Below are 21,913 nucleotides of genomic sequence, written 5' to 3'. Positions count from 1 at the left end.
CCAGATAAATGAAATAAGTCCCAAGGAGCCATGTAAGCTACATAAGTATCTCGTGCACACTGGCCAGGATGCCAGCTCCCTAAACAAAATAGAGCATGAGGGTGTCAGGGAGCAAAAAGATCATCACAGCACTTAAATGAAGCAATGTGCTTGCTCTAGAGAGCCTCTGTGCATTCTTGTTCTGTTAATATCTTAAGACTCTTTCTCTGCTCCACCAGCCTTTTTTTTTTTTTTTTTCTTTTTTTTTTTTTCCTCAGTCTTCTATAAAAGTTATTCAAGCCCTAGACTGGCCTTTGAAGCTAATGGGAATTCCACGCTGAGATGAGCTTGAGGGCACAAATGAATGAGAATATGACTTCTAATTGTGGGGGGAGGAGTATCCTCAATAGGCATATATTGTTTGTTGGCTCATGAGAACTGTGATGTGATGCTCTGAAGGACATTGCCAGAAGTCAGCAGAACAGTGGGTGTCTTAGGGAGACAGTGGCCATCCAAGCAGTTTGGGGAAAGATACGATGTGCTTACTCAGTGTGTACGTTCTCAGGCAGTGCGTTGCGTGAGAAACATCACAGCTTATTGACATTGATAAATATATGGTTGATGGTGGTTTCCTTTGTTAGGAGAGAACGGATGATTGTTGAAATAAAGTCATCAGTCAGATTCCGGAACAGGACTAGCGTCCCTCAAAATTCGTGGATGTTGTATGCTCTGTCATGTGTTGTCACTGCCCCTGATAAACAGGACTTAGAACATTTTATAAAGATACCATTCTAAAAAGCAATGCACAGTTACAGGGACAACTGACAAAAAGCGAAAGGGACTGCAACAATTGCTTACTATAGACTGGTAGGTAGTCTGTGCTTTGTAATAGTCTTTTCTCAAAGTTTTAGCTCAAAAATTACAAAATGGATATTGATCCATAGTAAGCAGTTATTGTAGTCTCCTTTGGTCTTCAATTTGTCTCCTATAAGCAGAAGTCTAAGGCTATTTAAATTGTGTAGACTATTTCCCTTAAACAGTGTCATACCAAAGCTGCTTCTGCTCAGTAAAACACATCCCACCTGGTTGTAGAGTTTGATATTAAGCAACAGATATGACACAGGGTGTGATTTCATACTTTGGTTAAATTTGCCATAATGGTCCCTCTAATTCTAAAAAGCTCACAGTGGTGGAGGTGAAGCCAAGAGTAAGGGCTTATCCAGAGAGCCGCAGCTTCAAAGCCCACAATTTGTTCACATGAAGTCTACCCTATACCCCATGCACACATGGGAGGGAAAAAAATTCCAGACCTGTACTCAAAGCCCAGGACAGGTGACCTAGCTCGTCTATCCCCAAAGAAATTAACTGCCATTCTCTAGAGTTCACACAGAGAGTCCAGATGGACTTGAAAAGAGGTGTCCATTTTCCTGGGGTCAGAAAATGTATTTTCCTGGGTCAAGCTGAAGTAAAATGACAGGCCATGGTCATTTCAGAAGATGGCTCTTTGAACAACCTGGGTCACCAACCTGAAGTGGAAATGCCCAAGCCATTCATTCAGGCCTGTGTATCTCTTGCAGGGAAGCGAGGGGCCTCCTGGGAAACCTGGACCTCCTGGACCCCCTGTGAGTTGTTTGAGGTTTAAATTTTAATTCTGTGTACTTATGACTCATAGGGTGATTACTTAGATGCTACAAAGCCTTCTTCTATTTTATGAGCATGTGCATGAATGTGTGCATGCATAAGTGTGTGCATGCATGAGTGCGTGCGTGCATAAGTGTGTAAAAGGCGGGCAAAGTAGCATCAGGTAGCCCTACCTTGTCCGGATTTCAGCTCAGCTACAATCCGCAGTGTTTAGATTTGTTTGTATACTATAGACTTCGCTTCCATAAATCGGGATTCCTGAGTGTATGCTGGCCTGACTCTCCACTTCCAACAAAGGATGGCAAATCATTTGACAACCATATACCTTCACAGAAAATAAAAGGCCTTTTAAAAAGGCGTTCTTTCCAACCACGCAGTTTGTTTTTTCAAAGACGTTGTTGTGTTCGCCCTATAAGTGATGCCTAAGACGTTAGGAAATTCTACTCCTGTGGCACACAGTGAGAAAAATGCACAAGAGCCCTGGCTGTTTGCCCTAGTGTTCTACTCGACTTGCACTCCTTTCAGGGAGGCTACAGAGAGTAGAGGGGCCTCTCTCTGTGGCAAGTCTGCCCTCGTGTGGAACCACGTTCGAATCGCAGCAGAGCTGAGGTCTGTGTACATTATTTCACACACTGCCTCTTAGGAACTTAAAAAGCCTATGAGCATATAAAGGGGGAGGAAGTCCCCCTCAGTCACAGTCATAAGGGAGGGGAGTAAGGGGAAAATGAGAGGGAGGGAAGAATGGGAGGATACAAGGGATGGGATAACCATTGAGATGTAATAAGAATAAATTTTAAAAAAAAGCCAAGCATAGCTGAGAAAGGGTAGGGTCTCACAGTAGCTCTCTGAAAGCTAAAGGGCATGCTATGAATCTGTGTACTGTTGCATGATTTACACACGTGGGTCTCTGTTTCCTGAAACGTGTTCTTCATATGATTCTTTCTACCTTCACAAAGAAGCAAGACAGAAAGCTCTAAAATGTGTCCTCTCCTCAGTGGGAGGGGAGAAGCAAAATATATTACGAGATCATGGAAGATGCCTGTGTTTTTAATATAAAGTGTAAGAAATCTGCCTCTTTCCCCTGGATTCTTCAAAATTATTACTTTTTATTTTGGTTTTGGTTTTTTGTTTGTTTGTTTGTTTGTTTGAGATAGAGTTTCTCTGTGTAGCCTTGGTTGTCCTGGACTCACTTTGTAGACCAGGCTGGCCTTGAACTCAGGTGATCCACCTGCCTCTGCATCTCAAGTGCTGGGATTAAGTATGTGCACCAGCACACCCAGCCAAAACCACATAATTTATTTATTAAAGACAGATTATACATCCTCTCTGGGAGGCTTTCTTAAGAGTCTCTTGCATGTCTTTGGGGCTGAATATACTAAAATATAGCCCATGTTCAGTTATTGCCAAATAAACGAAGAAACAATAAAAGCATAAACAGACAGAGCATTTTCTCCCATCACTGCTGTTTTGAAAATGCACATGACCTGTGCCCTCTGGGTCTGGCTGCTCCTGCCGTTGTCCCCAGGCAGTAATGAAACAATGGCTTCCTCATTTTTTTGCAGCTGAGATATAAGAAAACTAATAATAACCAAACAGTGAAAACACACACACTTGGATATTTATTCTAAGGCTCTATTGGCCTTTCTAAGCATTTCCGAATTGAATGTTTCACTTGCATTTTTTCCCAAATGCTAACATGGACGGAAGTCTTCAAACTGCGCGATGAGTTCTCGTCATGCTCTGTATTTACGTATCAGGGTTTTGTTTCCTTCGAGCAAATTCTTGTTCCCCATTCATTAAAGATGTTTTTGTAGAAACATCCACACAGGGTGTTGCCAATGAAGTTGTCCTCCAATTCACCTTGATTTTCTGTTTGCTTTGAAGAGACCATGGGCAAACATCACTTTGCAGGAGCCAAATTGCTCCCTATTCACATCTTCATCAGTCCTGCTGCACGACTGCCTGCAGGTCAGCAGGCTGGAAACACAGTAAATTGGCAATTCAGAAACTGGATTTTAGTGAGCAAAGAATATTTTTCATCTGAATGCATTAGTGCCTCATCTGCCAGACTTGAACACCACCCAAACTCCAACTGGACGCATCCACATGCTCCAGGATGAGAGGGTTCCTTTTCTCTGGTTTCCCATGCTGTTATGAAATATTGTGACATTATGGTATTAAGTTCACCTTAAATATAGAATTGTAAAAATTAAGTAAAAGCTAATATAGGAAGAATACCATTTCATAAAATGACTGAAGTTCAGAATGCTAATTTTTGTGTCTCATTTCTTTCTTAAGGGTGTCCCACTCAATGAAGGAAATGGCATGAGCAGTTTATATAAAATCCAGGTACCTCCATGTCTAACTATCTACAAGCATTTTCCAGTTACAGGTTTCGACCAATTCTTCTCATCTGTTTTCTCTTGTTTTGAAGGGAGGAGTGAGTGTTCCCAGTTACCCAGGACCACCAGGCCCCCCGGTAAGTACAGATGATTATCTTTGAGTGCTTTAAGGTGGACCACAATAATGATCGGGGTTAGGAGTCTCTCTCAAGCTCACTGAAAGCTGAATGTCACAAGTGTAACCAAATTTTACAGAGGGGTATATTAAAAGTGAGCATGCACAAAGCTTTAATCATGGAAAATATTTAGCATAGCAGTGTCAATAATTCACTGCCAATCGAAATTCTGCATCAATGTCCAATCATGATAATAGAAATAGCACCATGCTGTTTCTTTTGAGTGGTTTTATTTTAATGATGTGGGGTGGGCACATCATTTAATGTGTATACATGGGATATACAGGCAATGCCTGTAGGGGCCAGAAGAGAAGGCTGGGTTCCCTGGAGTTAGAGCTACAGGTGACCCACCCATCATGAGTGCCAGAACCTGAACTCGGGTTCTCTGGAAGAGTGTTTATGTGGCCTTAACCACTGAGGCATCTCTCTAGACCCCAAAGTATGTGCTTCTTCATTTTATTCTTCAAATCCAAACATAAGCAAAAATGCTTCAGAGTCTCTAATTGTGCTTTAATCATAATTAAAGTATCTTTCAACATTTTTCTTCCAGGGCCCAAAGGGTGATCCTGGCCCAGCGGTATGTATGTTCCTACCTCTCTGTAGCCTTTGCTAATACTAGAAAGGGCACCAGGCAAAGATGGCCTGGCTTCTTAGGTGTGTACCAGTTAAGATGTCAGAGACAAGGAAGCAAATAAAGAAATGCCAGCAGATGTGTTCTTTATTTTCAGGATGCATTAGTCCTGATTCTGTCCCTGCCCTTGAGGTTGGACCGTTTCCATCAGCGTGTTTTTAAAATCATCCTCTGATGTAGGAAGGCACAAATAATGCCTTTGATAAATGGAACATTTTGCTCTAATGGCCTTCGTTTGATGATTGATTCAATTTTAAGTAGCTTGTGGAAGAGAAATACTTAAGGGAGAGAAATTCCTTAATATATCTGACACCTCACCAACAAAAAGGGGGAAAGGACTGCTTATTTACTTTGCATGTCTTGGGCAATTATTCTGCAGGGAGTGCAGGCTGTCGGAAGCCTGCTTATTGAGTGGAACATATCAGGAGGTTAACACTCAGCAGGGAAGGAGATCACGTCCTCCAGCTGCCCAAAGGATGATAATTGTTCTCAGCATCTTTCTCAAGCATGGAGCGTCGCTACAAAAGTTCTGCCAAATTCAATTAAATTCCCTTTAACCTTTGGCATTTCTTTTCCTGCCATGTCCTTTTCAAGCATATATTCCATCCTTCATGTTCCATTTGTATATCCCTTTAACCTTTGAGGAAAGAATTGAAAGTAAAATGTACCTAACACTGAAATAAGCTTCCAAACGGATTTCTGTTGCTATGTGGGAAAAAAATGTGTTGTTATTGTAGCAGAAGTTGGTAAAACTGTCCGAATAAATGTTAAACCAGGGAAGTGACAAACCATGGAAAGTAGCTTTTTCAAAAGAGATTATCAAAGAAATTGTCTTTGTTACTGGGAAATATATATTAGAGGTCTATTTGATTTGTCCTAAAATAATTATTTCATGTTCTTAGTACTATGTTCTGAATGCCAAATGTGTTATGTGGATGTTTCTTTTCTTTTATAACTGGTTACCCTTTCTTTGTTTGCAACTTTTAAAAAACTATTATATGTGCTCATCTAGGACGATATTGTTGATTTCTTTATTTCTAGTTTTTCATCATATTGATAAAAATTCCCACCAAGTTTACTTCCATAACAGACTTAGAGAACAGGACCCCTCTGTGTCATATAGACTAATTTAGATTTCTCAATGACTTTTCTGGAACATTCTTTAAGTTCCCATGCTAATAATTGCAGGTTAAGGTGAGAAATGTTTTAAATATTATACTAAAGAATAAATTATAATTTATTACCACTGGGGAGAAGCTGGTCAAAAAATGAAGCCTATTTCGGTAAAATTTGAAGAAATTAGGCCCCATATTTTTTAGCTGCAACAGGACAAATAGCAAAAACTAACTGAAGTATAGGCTCTGTGTTTAGAATACAAGCTGTGTGCATGAAACACAAAAACAGACATATAAAGCCACAAAATTAAATAGTGTGTGAACATTCATACTTAGCATACAAAAAATTCCTGAAATTACTCCCTTGGGTCCCTATACATGCCTATGCGCCACTCTCTTCATCCCACACCACTTGTGGTGTAGAGAAACTATGCCCCATCACACAAGAATAAGCCAGGAGAGAGAAAAAGAGTGCTGTACCTTCCAGAGTACATATTTGAAAAGCCAATGCGAGGTGGGTGGGGGAAATTTCCTCTCTGGGTACCCTTCAACTTCCATGACATGTTAAGTCAGCTTTGTGTCACTGTGACTAAATACTTGAGAAAAACAACTTAGAAGGAGGAAATAGTTGTTCTGACTGACAGCTTCAAAGGTTTCTGTCCATTGTTAGCTGCTGTGCTGGGCCTTTGATGAGTCAGAATATATACCAGGGAACACTTATGGGTACTGAGCTGTGAGTCTCCTGGTGGCAGGAAGCAAATGACAGCTTTACTTTATAACCAAGCCCTGTCCCTACAGCTCCATTAAACCATAAATCCACAGTGGGTTAATTGATGAGGTCAGAACCCTCCTGATCCCCACACTACAGGAAGTTATCAGCTGTTAAACTCATACCCTTTGGGAAGATCTTTAAGATTCAAGGCACAACACATGGCAATGACAACCATCTGATTAAAGCTTTATAGAGAAAAAAAAAACATGACCTTCAGTTGAAAATACTCATAATTGAATGGTTTCCTCACGCAAACCACTTTTTTCTTTAGCTATTCAATATCTAAATGACTTCAATTAAGCATTTAATTACTATCTACTTTCAAATACTGATTAATTAATTGATTGCTTCTTCTATCGTATGGAAAGACTACTGGCAGTGTAAACAAAGCGACAGCATGGTACCAGGATAGAGTCCATGCATCAGTAACTCAGGGCCTCCTCCACACAGACTTACACAGAGTAGAATCTAAGCAACTTTTTTTTCTTATGATTGACAGGTTATACACTAGTGAGCATTTTTAAAAAAGTAAAACATACCGATGTGTATTCTCACTAATTAAGTAGTATGTAATAAGGGAATAAGCAGTACTGGACAGGAGAGTTTTAGAAATCATTTTAATCAGATTTGTGTTTTGTATACAAAAATACATCTATAGAGGATAAAATTTGAAGCCTCAGTTTTCTGTGTTGCTTTGTTTGTTTGTTTGTTTGTTTGTTTGTTTGTTTTGAGACAAACTCTCACTATGAAGCCCTGGCTAGCTGGGGAACTCTCTTTATAGATCAGGCTACCCTGGAACTCACAAGGATCTGAGATCCAACTGCCTCTGCCTCCCAAGTGCTAGGATTAAAGGCATGCGCCACCACACCCAACCAGTGTTGTTATGCTTAAAACACCGAGTGTCCTACAAAAATATCTTCAGTTAACAGTCAACAATTTATTAGAACTTATCAAATAACTCTCTACCTATTTCTCTATTTTTTAAATGTTTATTTTTCTGTGCTTTGTGTGCCTGCATATAAATGTGCAGCACATGCATGCAATACCAACAAGAGACAGGAAGACTGCATTGTGTCCTCTGGAACTGGAGTTAGAGGTGGTTGTGAGCTACCTTGTGGGTCCTGGAAACTGAACCCAGTTCTTCTGCAAGAACAACCAGTGCTCCTAACTGATGAACCTCTCTCTGAACCTACTCTACGTCTTTCTTAATCAAAATGTTTATTTGTTCAAATCATCAGGATCTTTCAACATAGATTTTTTTCCCAAATATGTTACTTAAAGACCTACTGTCTAGGGCCATGCAATAGAAACATTTAAAGGATTTTTTGTTTAGTTTTATTTTCTTAATGCTAGTCTATCCCCTTTCAGTACCTGTCAACCTGAGCAATGTCTTAGAATTATTGAAGGTACCACTCCTAGGATTATCTTTCTAAGCATTTAGAATCCATGTTAAGGGTACTACTTCCTGCTTTGAGAGCTCCAGCTTCATTCATTCTTAAAGAGTTCAATATTATACTGTAAGCTAGCAGCCTCAGGCATCTCACAAATTAGCACACTTTATTAAAATATGCTTTTAATTCAAATCTTACTGAAATTAGTGTTATTAATACACTAGAGGGATTTGTCCTGATTAGATTCCTAATCAGAATAAGAACAATTAATCTGAAAATGGACTCATGCCTGGAGAATAGCTGTACTTCTCAAACGATTTCCTTAAATCTACTGCTTGAAATAGAGGATACCATTCACCTGCCAAGTTTCATATTAGTGCTGAGGTGCTTTGGACATAAAGACCATGACTTTAAAGCATTGCTTATAAGCCTTTGGTCATTGTTTCTGAATGTTTTATTTCCCTATTTTACAGGGAGAACCTGGTGAAATGGGCTTGCCAGGACTAGAAGGATTTCCTGGTATAAAGGTAAGTAGAGTAGTTATAAATATATTCACTCAGTGTTTTTTTAAATTGTATTTACCTGCTATAATGCCAGTAACTGCTTTATGTTCATGAATGTATGTAGAGGAATTTTTACCCAGCAATATGACTCCTCTGGCAAGGTCCCCCTGAAAATCCTAGGTCTGTGAGATCCAGCTATAATACAGATACACCCATAGTATACACCTTTAATTCCTCTGGCTAGAATATAGACATGATACACCTTTAATCCCACTGAGTGGAATTTAGCACACACCTTTAATTCCATACAATGATGTCTAATTGAAGAACAGACAAAATGGCAAATCAGAGAAAGATTAGACAGAATGAGTCAGAGATGGGATACTCCCAACTCTTGTGAGAAGGAGGCTACTTAAGAGCATCACAGAGAGTAAGATGTACAGTACAGGATGAGGAGAGTACAGTACAGGCATACAGTGGAGTTCTTGAAGACAGTAGAGTACAGTTCAGTGCGGTTCAGTTGAATTCAGTTGATTTCATGCAACTCAGTTTGTGGAGTTCAGAGTCAATGTTTACAAGCAGAGTAATTCAGAGAGGAGAGAAGGCAGTTTGAACCAGTCAGCTTGGAGAGGAGTTTTGAGCCAGAACTGCTGATTGAACCAGCAAGCCAGAGTTCAGAAAGAACGAAAAAGGGTAAGCTTATTCGGCAATAAGTCTCAGAGGCTGAAAACATTTCAGGCAGATTGAGGCTGGAAGATGAAGCCTTCAAGGTCCAGGTCACAGAAAATTAGGTTGTATAGAGGCTAGAAGCTTCCAGGCCTAGACCTAGGGATAATTAGATAGAAATGCTCTGGGCCCAGCCCAATCCATGTGTTTGTAAAGATTTGGAATGGCTCGTATCTCATCCTCTCTTCTAAGAAAATAAAAACATTTACAATGTAAGAGGGAAACAAAACAAATGAAACTTGTATACTCATGGGACCTGTTTTCTAGGGACCTGTTTTCTAGGGAAAATTAAAGTAGAGTGGGCTGGGGCTGGAGAGATGGCTCAGAGGTTAAAAGCATTGACTGCTCTTCCAGAGTACCCGGTTTAATTCCCAGGACCTACATGACTCTAGTTCCATGGATCTGACATTCTCACACAGATATACATGCAGTCTGAACACTGACTCACATTAAATAAGTAGATAAACATATTTTTGAGGAAAAAGTAAAACGGATTAAAGGGTATTACACTTGCTTGATAGGGCCCCCCCCCCCATATCAGCCATATGACATCCAAACAAAGCAAGAGCTGAGCAGTGACTTAAAGGAGGTGGGTTAGCCACCTCCTCATAAGACTGAAGAAAGACTAATTCGTGAGGCAGCAACAACAGATGTAAAGGCCCTGAGACAGGCCACTCACTCCAGGGGATAACAGGAAGGCAAGTGTGTGAATACAGAAGTCTTGGATAAAGAGGTCTGAGAAGTGGGAAGAGGGTGGTAGGTGGCCCCAGCACATCAAGCAGTGCTGCTCAGTGTGGCCACTGGAGGAACAGTGCTGTCTTGTACCCTTAGCTACGAGGGAAAGAAGAGATTGAAATAAGCTCCAGCATTAGCCAGTATTCTAGTTTGCTTTTTGTTGCTGTGATAAAATATTCTCAACAAAAGCAACTTGGGGGTGGGGGGGAGCAAAAGGCTTTATTTGGCTTACACTTCCATGTAACATCTCACCATCAAGAGAAGTCAGGGCAGGCACTCAAGCAGAAACCTGGAGGCAGAAACTGAAGAAGCCATGGAAGAGTACTGCTTACTGACTTGCTCTCCTTGACTTGCTCAGCTGGCACTTTTATACAGCCCAGGACCACCCGCCCAGTGGTGGCATCACCCACAGTGCTCTGGGCCCTCTAACATTCATCATTAACTAAGAAAATGTCCGGCAGACATGTCCATTGGGCCAGTGTGATGGATTCGATTCTCCTGTTGAAACTCCCTCTTACCAGGTGTCTCTAGTTTGTTTTAAGTTGTCATAAATGAATCAGAACATCTAGTGATTTCGATGGTAATTGTCTTGCAGATGTGGGATTAGTAAATATATCTTGACTCATAAAGTATTAGAAAATAGGTAAACTCAGGCTCCAAGGCAGGAAGTTGAATAAGCAGCAACAAAAGGGCTTAATTGCCATTGTAAAGACTTTAGCTTTCACTCTGAGCGAAACACACCAGAGCCACTGATAACAGTGACAATGCAGCCAAAATGGTTGGAGGGAAACAAAGCCAGCTAGAAGATGGTGTTTGCCAGTTTTGAAATAAATGCCTACAAAGAGGACAATGTTATTTCACCTCACAACTTGGGAGGTTTCCTTCAGGATCAGTTGGCCCCATTGCTTTTCAGTGTGTGGTGAGGGCGTACAATATGAACGAGCATACGGTAGCCAGAGAGAAACAGGAAGGGGGCTAGGATCTCAATATCCCCTTCAAGGTCACGCCTCCAGTGATCTGAATTTGTTCTAAGAGGCTTCATTGATTAAAGATTTTTTTTTTCCATCTCCCAGTGGCATCATAGGCCAGTGAGCAAGTCTTCAACACATGGGCCTGGAGGAATTACAGCACACACCATTCCAGTATCCAGACGGGAGCCAATGTTGGTTGTTCAAGAGTAGAAATAGTAGGCAGAGCAAGAAATGACTGGAATGTAGGCACAGTGTGAAGAAAGGATTTTCTGATTAATTGGATGAGGGTAAGGAATAAGGAGTTGTTAAGGAAGACTCCAACTTTCATGACTAAGCAACTAGCATGATGTGTAGGCATGAACTGAAACAAAGAAGAAAAAAAAAAAAACATAGCCAGATCAGTCCTTACAATTATGGATGTTTCTCCATACAAGTACAGACTTCAAGTAAAGGTACAGAAAAACAGAGGAATGGGTTTCAACTATGTCCTGGTTTTGATAAGTGAGTACTTAAACACAAATGTATCAAGAGGAGGTTAACAGTAAGTAATAGAGAAGATGAAAGCCAGTAACCATGGAACTTTAAGGAGGCCTAGAAGTATCAGACCATGAAAGGGAGTGAAGGACAATGAAGGGTCTGAACCATAAATGAGTCAAGGGTCTTGGGACTTTAGTGGTCAAAAGCCAGAGGGTATGAGAATGAAATGCTGGAAGGTCCATAAATATTGACTGTATCTCAGATGTCACTATAAAAACACGAGGCAAGATGGTTAGGAGAAAGAGATTTGAGGTGATGAGGACCCTCAAAACTGGAAGCCTTCTGAGCACTAATATTTATCATATATGTAAATGTTTCCACTGGTTGAAAGTTACGGTATATTCAAGATGAAAAAATGAGAATTATATGTTTATGTCCTTTTCCTGATTTTTTTTCTTAAATTTTAGTTGACACATAGTAATTTAGAGGTAAAATATGACCTTTCCCTAGGTGCATACAGTGTATAATGCTAAAATCGGGATTATTGTCATGTCACTAATTCCATCATTGGTTACATCTTTGTGACGAGAATATTGAAAGTCCACTCCTCTAACTACTGTGAAGTAACAGCATGTTAGCACCATTGGCATCTACTGTGAAGCTCAACACCAGGATTTACTTCCATCTAATTGCAACTTGGCATGATCTGAGGAGCCTCTCCACACTCTTTCCTCACCTCCACACCCTCCCATCTCTGCCAACCACTCTTCTACTGTCTATGGCTATAACTTAGATCATGCATTATTTATTTTTCTTTTAACAGGGGCTTAATATTCTGAAGATATTACTTCTATATATTTATTAGTGTTTATATGCTAATTGGTTTTTGCCTTTTGTTTCTAACTTTAATCTTATTGTAAAAACTTTATTATAGTCAAATCTAAACTATGTTTTATTTCTTCTTTGGATTTTTTAAAATAAAAAATGTTTACTTTCTTTTCTCAACCAAAATCAAATGGTCACAACTAGATTCTTCTAGCTCCTTTATAAGATTCATGCTATTTTATTTTTACATATCTCTTTGTTTAATTTATATGAAATACAATATGAAGCATTATTTGATCATTAGCTTTACTTATAGCACTTCTCCCTCTTTCCTAGAATTCCTGTTATAAAGGCTGTTCTATTTCTGAGAATTATATTCTTCTGCATTGACATACTGCTTAACCACATGCCAGCATTCCATTATGTCAATCCTGCCTTTAGTATATACTTAAATATTGGCATTGCTATTCTCTATTATTCTACTAATATGTTCTATTATTCTACTGACACTTTTGTTTCACTCTCTCGTCTATTATCTCAACTGAACTTTAATATTTTTGCTCAAATGGCTACTGTGTGACAATTGTCTTAAGTTTATAAATTACTCCATTTTCTTAGCCTCCAGATCTCTTTATTTCATGACCTCTTCTGTCCCTAAAGCAAAATTGTGAGGCATTTTTAACTATGGATTTTGCCCAACAAAATTGCCATTTTATTATTCCATATGTAATTATTAGCACTTGCAACATTGTCAACCATATAACTATATAACCACGCTGCCTCTTGTAAAGTATCCAAGTCATTCTGTTTTTCGGAGCAATTAAACAGATCTTGTGATTGGTCAGCAGGAGAACTACAGATCTTTAGTTTCCCATTTTTTTATTCTGACCCTGCATGGGATAAGGTTAAGAAGTGATTTTTTAAAAAACATTCAATGTGGTTGATCTTTCAGGTCATAGTAAAAAATATTATTATGTGTAGAATTTTAAATATCAACCAGCTTTAGCTGTAAGAGTGTGTGGTTTCCTCTTAAAATAAGTCAAAGGAATATCATGAATAATGTCTTTCATTAGTGTTAGAAATTACTTTGTCATTTAGAGGAAGAAAATGTAATGGGTTGAATTGTGTATTCATTGTTTTCTGCTCTTCCAGCTTTCTTCATACAAGTTACTATCAGTAGCACTTATCATATTCAAACAAGGCTTTACAAATCCAATTTCTTTTAATTATATACATAAGTACTAGTTTTGCATCATTTGCATTCTACCCCTTCCTATCCCCTTCCAACTCCTTTGCTACCCCAATCCCCCTTAAACTCATGGCATCCTCATTACTAATCACACATATATAAACAATTTGTATAGTGTTAAAAATCAGGGATTGTTTTTACATTTGTAGGGTCCAGGGATGGCTGAGTTGGGACAGCAGAGGTGGTGAAAAAGAGGTCTCAAGGGCTTTAGCTATAGGCTTATTGGACTAGGAGCTGGTTGCGTCTAGGGTTTCTCCCTAGACTTTAACTCTTAACCTTTCAACTTGTTTGGGGCCTCTGGTCATGGCAAGAAACTCTCTCGTATCTGTACTTTAACTCTTAAACTCTTAGGCTGGTAGCCTTGCTATTTAGAAATGACTGTGTGTGTGTGTGTGTGTGTGTGTGTGTGTGTGTGTGTGTGTGTGTGTGTGTGTGTTTGTGTGTGTGTGTGTGTGTGTGTGTGTGTGTGTGTGTGTTTAGGGCTAGCCCTAACTCTTGATTTTGTAACAAAACAGGGCCTTGTGAGATTTCCTCCATACACAATGGCATTTCAAATTACTATTTGAGTAATAATTTTAAAAGTAAGGAGTCTACAGACATCATTATAAGTAGCCATTTCTATTTTCATCTCAACAGGGAGACCGAGGCCCAGCAGGTCCCCCAGGAATAGCCGGCATATCGGTGAGTTTGGTTCATCTCATCTTAGCTTTTCAGAGCCTGTTCCCCTCTGGACTCTAGTGGGTCTGTTCTTTATTTTTACCTTTCCCTCCTTTTTGTCTCTTGTTCTTCCTTCCAAAGTTTCTTAAGAAATCCAGTTACTCATGGCTCTGCATTAGTGTGGTATTTCAACAACTCTCTATCTTCTGTAGGCTGAGTTCCCATCCTGAGGCCTGTATATCAGGCTCCCACATCCAGCTGTAGTCTGCCCGGGTGCTGGCTTCACCCAGGGTTATTAGCACAGCTTTATTGCTGCTAATGCTTCCTCATAAACCAGGCCTCGATCCTCTCAGTCATTTTTGTTGCTCTCTGCTGTCAAATGCTTTTATCTCATCAAGGTCTTTGCAAATGAATAGGAAGTGCTCCCAGAAAGGTTGAAATCATTTCCCTGAGCCCTTGGGATAATTCTGATCTTCATTCATGATGCCCTCGTTAAAATTTTGTGGTCACGGTTTATGAATAAGAGGCCCATTTATCCTCTTGCCAGGTGACCCTGCAGGGAAAGTCCAGTATTATACCACAAGAAAGTCAGTGGAAACCATATGCGTGGGTGGCAGGAGCACTGTGGAAGATGGGAAAGGGTCCTCTCTCACCCCCACCCCACTGCTGCCATGCTAACACCACTCTGTACCACCCTATGCCTCCTGAAATCTCCAACCACCACCTGTTGCCATTTACCACCCTCCTAAAAATGCCCACAATCGCTCTGCATTTTCACACTTAACTCCCTCAAACAAATAATAAAATGCTGCCCATCGTGTATGTGCTTTCAAGAGAATGACATTCTTTATAAAATGTGTCCAGATTGAGACGAAATATGTATATAATTGTAAAGGCAAAAAATGAAAAATATTTTCTCTAGCAGGCACTCTTGAATTTTCATGGAATCAAGATTCTTTATGAAACGGGGCTTCATATTTAATCTCATGCCCCCATCACACACCTGATGCATTTGGGGCTCTCTTTCTTGAACTGTACTCAGATTGCAATTTCAACTTGTTCCCTTATACTCACATTCTCACACTCACAAAGAAACTCATTTTTCCGCTGCATTCAGCTACATGCACTCATCCACGTCATCAAAATACTTCCTGCCACTATCATAAATTAAGTCTGGCTTCAAGGAATTATTACTGGATACCACTAAAGTAATTAAAACATGTATAATAGTTTCAAAAGATGGTTTACATGAACAATTCTAGAAGTATTTTTGGAGGCGTATATTTGGATGCCTAACATCTGGTAAGTTTACTTTAAAAGGAGATTTCATAACTCTTAGGAGTACTTGGAAAATCCAGGATGAGGAAAGAATGAGAACTCGGTCTACTGCACATGTGCGGTTGTGTGACTTAAAATATGTCTTTATTTTTCAACTCAGCCTCAGAAAATAAAACAGTTATGGGGGCCTACAAATAGTGATAATGGACAAAAAAACAAGGGCAATGTCCTCAGTGCCAGTGTGTCACACACTTTCAAATGAGTACATGTTAAATTTTATAATATATAGAAATATATTCAAGTACTATCTAAAGTGATAGAGATGACTATTGTAGTCAAGGCAAAGATAAAATCAGCTAGGCATGACATGACCACTCAGAGAAGGTCTACAGGATCCAATCCTGCCATTCCTATCATATTCTGTCTCTTTCCAGTGTAGCCAGGGCTACCCAGGGCGTTCTCTAGAATGTCTTTCTTTCTCTCTTTTCTGAGGGGTATCTCCTACCAGAATTCTAAAGCAGGTTGAAAGGGGGCCCTACCCTTTTAAAGTCTCAGCTGCTCTCTCATGCCCTTACAGCACCTTTCCCAGCCACAGTAGCCCAGGCTGGCACTCTGCACTTCAGTGTCCAGGCTCTGCTGGACCACTATGTTAGTCACCTTCTTCATCACTGTGCCAGAATACTTGACAGAAGCCACGTCAGACTCAAAATCCATAGACAACAGCCCAACTGGGCAGGGAAAGCATGGCATCTGGGATGCCAGGGGAGGGAAGATGTTGAGACACTGATTGTCTGCGTGTTGGTAGATAAAACAGTGGAGAGCTGGAGAAAAATACAGAAGTGCATATAATGTTCAAGCCCTCCCCTGAGTGCCTGCTAGCCACAGTTGTATAGGGTTACAATCTGCCCAAACTGCCACCAGTTGAGAACCAAGTGTTCAAATGCATGACCCTGTAGGACACACTTCACATTCAAACCATTAAACATTACCTTCCTGTCTCTGCTACAGGGTCTCCGAGCTTTTGGTTCTTTGGGCATGGCATATGGAGAGGTTTTTTTTAAAAAAAAAAAAGGAATATTTTCCTCAACCCTTTACCTGAACACAGCTTTTCAAATAAAAAAGTCCTTTTTTTTTTTCCAGATTATCTTACTGCCAACAGAGAAGCTCCCTTGTGAAATTCAAAACCTGATATAAATTTCCTCACTCCCTGCTTTTTGTTCTAGTTTGCTTTCTATTGCTGTGATTAAGAAAAAAAAAAACATTTATAAGAACACCTTGGGAAGGAGAGTTTGCTCAGCTTATATGTCTTAATCACAGTCTATCTCTCAGGGAAATCAGGGCGGAAACCTGGAGGGAAAAACCAAACCAGAGACCAAGCTAACTAGCTTGCAGCTTATGGCTTGTTCAGCCTGCCTTCTTTTTTTAAAAGATTTTATTTATTTATTATTATGTATACAGAGCTCTGCCTGCATGTACCCCTGCAGGCCAGAGGAGGATATCAGATCACATTATAGATGGTTATGAGCCACCATGTGGTTGCTGGGAATTGAACTCATGACCTCTGGAAGAGCAATCAGTGCTCTTAACCACTGAGCCATCTCTCCAGCCCAGCCTGCCTTCTTATACAAGCCAGGACCACCTTCCCAGGGGAAATACCACCCACAGTAGGCGGAGGGGGTGGGGGTGGGGCCCTCCTCCATCAATCATTAATCAAGAAAATGTTCCACAGCCTTGCCCACAGGCCAATCTTAGAGAGTAATCTTTTTCAGTCAAGGTTTTCTCTTCCTAAATGAGTCTAGTTTGTGTCAACTTGACAAAAACTCACCAGCATACCCTCCCCAACTCCCACCCCTCCACCCCACCCCCACTACCCACCTACTCCCATCCCCAGAGTAAGGAAGAGCTACCAGGGAAAAAGACATGAGGATTTCCAATAGTGAAGATACATCGACTTCACGTGTTCAAAAGCATGCCCGGTCTCACCCTCAGCACATTCTAGAGTGGAAGTTGCAGTCCCTGGAGTCTTATGTGCACTTGGGTTATGTCCTAGTCCAAATACCAGGGTAACCCTTTAAACTCTTAGAAGCACATGGCATAGTAGCATGGCTCTTAACATATTTTATTTTCTTACAGGGGAAACCTGGTGTCCCAGGCCCTCCAGGAGCTCCAGGGGAGCCGGTGAGTTAACAACTTTAACAGCAGATACACTGCTGTAGTATCTAGGTGCTATTTAAATTTAAAGAAATTTTTACCAATATTCTTTCCCCTTGGGACATGTTTATAGGGTGAGAGAGGACCTGTTGGAGAAATAGGTTTTCCTGGACCAGAAGGGCCCTCGGGGAAGCCAGTAAGTACTTTTCACCAGCTAGAAACTGCTATTCTAAGAAATGTTCTAAGCACTGTCACTTCACTTTCTCCTCAGAAGTTTAAGATTTGAGCCAGCAGCTGCTGAAGGAAATACATCCAGGTTCTAAAGACTGAATTTGGGGGTACAAATATGGAATTCCTTCTGCAGTTTTTTAGATCCCTATTTTGTGTCATTATATCTTAAGCAATGGTGAAGAGAGGTGAGATTTTTTTTCTTTTAAGCACTAAAGTTGACTCATTATTTTTTAGGTCTAGAAACTTCAGTAGAGTTAAAAGTAAATGTCCTGCTACACCCTAAAACATGAAGAAGCTAACAGCTCATTGACATAGCACCTATATCCTATATGATATGTTAAAGCAGAAAATATTTTCTCAGACTCCTCCTCCAGACACGGACCTATCCTGACACTGTCATTAATGATCACTGTGACTGTGCCATGCCCAGTGTCCTAAGAGCTTGTGGCTACTGATACAGAGTATGGATATGACATCATGACAGTCATCCCCACCCAGTGTTTAGACATCTAGGTCATACTATGTGCTGAGGATGTGCTGAGCCTGGAGCCAGAAATGCAAAGTTGTAGGGTTTTTTTTTTTTTTAAAGAATTTTTTTCATTTATTTCACTTTTTGTGTATGAGTGACTGACTGCATGTATACATGTGTACCATATGGATGTCGGGTGCATGTGGAGACCAGAAGAGGGCGTCAGATACCCTGGAACTGGAGTTATAAAGGATTGTGAGCCACCAAGTAGGTGCTAAGACCCAAATCCAGTCCCCAGAGAGAGCATCAAGTGCTCTGAATCTCTGCGCCATCTCTCCAGCCTATCAGATTTCCGTTTTGTAGAACGACTAAAGCTAAGCAGCCCTTAGAAAGCATGTTCAGTATTTCTCTGACAGCTCAGAGCTGACGCATTCTGGGGCCATCATCTCTTCAGGAAGGCAATGTAAAAGACAGGCAGCATATGCTGTTTAGAGTCCGACGGTCTGGGTCTGGGTGTTCTGTGGGTCAGTTAGGAAGCATGAAATACGGAAAGGCCTGCATCACTGTCTGCAGGAGGTACTAAGCGAGCACTCGAACATCCCATGCTTCCTATCACCTCCCCTCAGCAAACTTCTGCTCCATCTTGTTAAACGCTTGAGTTCCCAAGATATAATACCATACACAACTCTTTTTCAGTAAACAAACATTTTTTTGAGCAATTGTTCCATGCTAGGCAGTGGTTGGTGCTGCAAACTTCTGCAGGAGGGAGAATCATTCCTGTTTGAGTTAGGTCGCCACCCTACACCCATGAATATGTGTATGTATATATATATTCATGTACAGGGCTACTTGGACTTAGTTTGTAATAAAGAGCAGAGATCGTCAGGTAGGGAGGGGTCATGTTAAGAGAGGTTCAGGGAGAGCTGGTGGGGAAAATGGGCATAGATATGAGCATGTTTCATTGTACATATGTAAATATATATGGTTTTTAAAAAACAATTGTGTACATTTTAAATGTTCAAAGCATGAATTCCAGTTTTACATTTGATTTATCTTTTATTCAGGTGACAACAGTTGTTTCTCATTCTCCCCTTAATCAGTTTAGTCTTCATTGCTAGTGTTCTTGGGGCTAATAAAAATCTTTGAACTATACACTTCAGGTAACACATCCTTAGCTAAAGTACTCTGGGTAATTCCCAGGGTGCTTCAGAGAACTCCTGAGCCTATGCTTGGATTACCAACTGCGACAGATGTCAGTGTGATTTACAGCAGTGAAAACAGGTGGCTGTCTGCAGCTGTGTCCTTGTGGAATCTGCTCCCACACAATAAAATCTCTCATGCTTTCAGAGAGCATGTCCATGCAATGCCTGCTGCCTAGGAAATCACATCTCTCACCTTGATCTCTCTCTTCAAGCCACATCTCAAAGCCACATCTGTGCTTGGGCTCTAGGAATTTTATTTGACCTCACGCCCTTTCCCTCCTTCTATCTTTGATGGGCAATTCGGACAGTTTTATAGATCTCCAGGCAGGGCTGGCTTTATAGCCACTTCCAGAATACCTTTTAAAAGTCTCCAAATTTCCAATTTTCTAATAAAAAAATATTAAAGCGACTGCTTAGTGGTCTCAAAAACTACAATTACAGATTCCCAGCTCTCATTTCCTATCTTTTTTCAAACTGAAATGTAATGATTTTTCTCCAGCTGTCAGCTTATTTCATGGAATCAGCCCAGAAACAAAAGACAGTATTTACAGAGAAGGATCCCTCTGCTTAAAATTTGTTAGAAGGTTCATGTGTTGCTATATTCCTGTAAAGACGTGAGTGCCCCCTTCCTCACGCAGATAGGCAAAGACAGACCAAAGTAAGCTGATACCAGCCAAGCGCAACTTGGTGAACCAGTGTTCACCATTAATTGGCATTACTCACAGGAGTATATGTGGGGAGCTACTGGCAGGAGCACAAATGGGTCCACATTGCCAAAAGCCCACTCCAACATGGAGGATGCTCATGATGCTGGAACCCTGAAGTGCACTGCACAACCTTCCAGCAGCTCAACAGGACAGAGTGTCTTTTCTAGACAATTTCATTGTTTCTGGGCCTCTTCCAGGTAGCTCTGCTGCTCTGAGGACATCTGTTACTGCCAATATAACTTTGGGGAAGGAAGAGCATAGTAAATACAATCAGTTTCAGGAACTTCCTGAAGATTTTGAGTTGTATATCCTAAGGTTAACTAGCTTCCCTGCAGGATGGAGTGTTTTACCTCCCTTTAAAATATCCTGTGTCTTAAGAAACTCCCTTCCAAGATGGAAGGCTTTATCTCAGAGAAGTTGCTGCACAACAAAGACACATCATCATCATCATCATCATCATCATCATCATCATCATCATTATCTGTATCTCAGCCACCCAGTGCTTTGGGGCATCTTCATTCCTCCTAGGAGATGGAAGAAGCCATCTTTGATAACTACTTGAGTGAATGCCACACTTTCCATGTGGTTGTACCTACTCTTTAGTTGTAAACTCATTCTTACACTCTCCTACGTGTGCTTGAAGGTGCTGGTGCTACTCAGATGAAGCAAATCCCCAGGTCTAGAACCAGGAAAAGGCAGCCAGAATTTGTATTCAAGGCCACGAGACTATACTGACTTTATAGTCTATTTGCCACACAGACTCGCCAAGATATGAGAAGAAATACGTTATGTAATTTTTGTGTGTTTAACTATGACTGTGTGCAGATATGGGATAGAAATGTTGTTTTTTGTCTTTTTAGGGCATAAATGGAAAAGATGGATTACCAGGTGCTCAGGTATGGGGAAAAAACACTTTAAATAGTATGAATTCTTAAATTTTCTAATCTATAAGTATATCTCAAATGCTCTATCATTTAGGTCAGTCAGACTAAGGATCTTGGCAAGCAGTGGGTTTTAGTGTTGATATCTGTTTTCCAGGGCATCACGGGTAAACCTGGTGACAGAGGCCCCAAAGGAGAACGCGTATGTATATGACCATTGTGGTTGCTGCTCATGCCTGTCTGATACAGCTGTTCTGTCACTTTGGCCACACAGCAAAGCACGTAGACAACATTGATTCTGCCAACATGAAATGGCTAGGGTGTATATAATACACGATCTCTCCCAGGCATAGAATGTGACTCGTAAGCATGCCATGCGGCAGACATGCCTGTTATTTTTACACATCTGAGTCGATTTTTCTATTCCAGTTTGGAAGGTCTTCTACCACCCTCCCTAGACACAAACGCCAATGATAACCACCACCCGAATTCTTTTGCCAACTAAGGGATTTCTCACCCACAGTGCTATTGATACTTAGAAGCCAGTGTGTTTTGTGATGTTTGGCCGTCTTGTACATTGCAGAATATTAGTAGCATTGCTGGCCCCATCATCTCTCCAACTGTCACTAACTAAAACATCTTTAGACATCGCTAATGCCTTCTAGGGAGCAAAACTGCCCAGGCTGAAAACCACTGACCCACAGGAACCCTGGGTGGATTAAGTATGAGGGTGAGGAGAAATAGAAAGGAACTGAGTTTGAGGTTACACACGCAGCTCTGGGCTCCTGGCACTGTCACTGACAC

At 40.7% G+C, this 21,913-nt stretch overlaps 1 protein-coding gene across 1 annotated transcript in view; it reads left to right on the top strand.

The window, feature by feature from the left end:
* Positions 1-21,913, top strand: part of Col19a1 (collagen type XIX alpha 1 chain) — a 326,054-nt gene that overhangs the window by 283,717 nt on the left and 20,424 nt on the right. Inside the window, exons 37-46 of the mRNA XM_051152999.1 lie at positions 1,557-1,601; positions 3,919-3,969; positions 4,055-4,099; positions 4,689-4,715; positions 8,521-8,574; positions 14,170-14,214; positions 17,602-17,646; positions 17,753-17,815; positions 21,089-21,124; positions 21,267-21,311. Coding sequence (XP_051008956.1) covers positions 1,557-1,601; positions 3,919-3,969; positions 4,055-4,099; positions 4,689-4,715; positions 8,521-8,574; positions 14,170-14,214; positions 17,602-17,646; positions 17,753-17,815; positions 21,089-21,124; positions 21,267-21,311 — 456 coding nt within the window. The remainder of the gene's footprint in view (positions 1-1,556; positions 1,602-3,918; positions 3,970-4,054; positions 4,100-4,688; positions 4,716-8,520; positions 8,575-14,169; positions 14,215-17,601; positions 17,647-17,752; positions 17,816-21,088; positions 21,125-21,266; positions 21,312-21,913) is intronic.

This window comes from Acomys russatus, chromosome 11 (genome assembly GCF_903995435.1).
Source record: "Acomys russatus chromosome 11, mAcoRus1.1, whole genome shotgun sequence".
In the NCBI taxonomy this organism is placed as follows: domain Eukaryota; kingdom Metazoa; phylum Chordata; class Mammalia; order Rodentia; family Muridae; genus Acomys; species Acomys russatus.
This window is presented reverse-complemented; position numbering and strand designations above follow the sequence as displayed.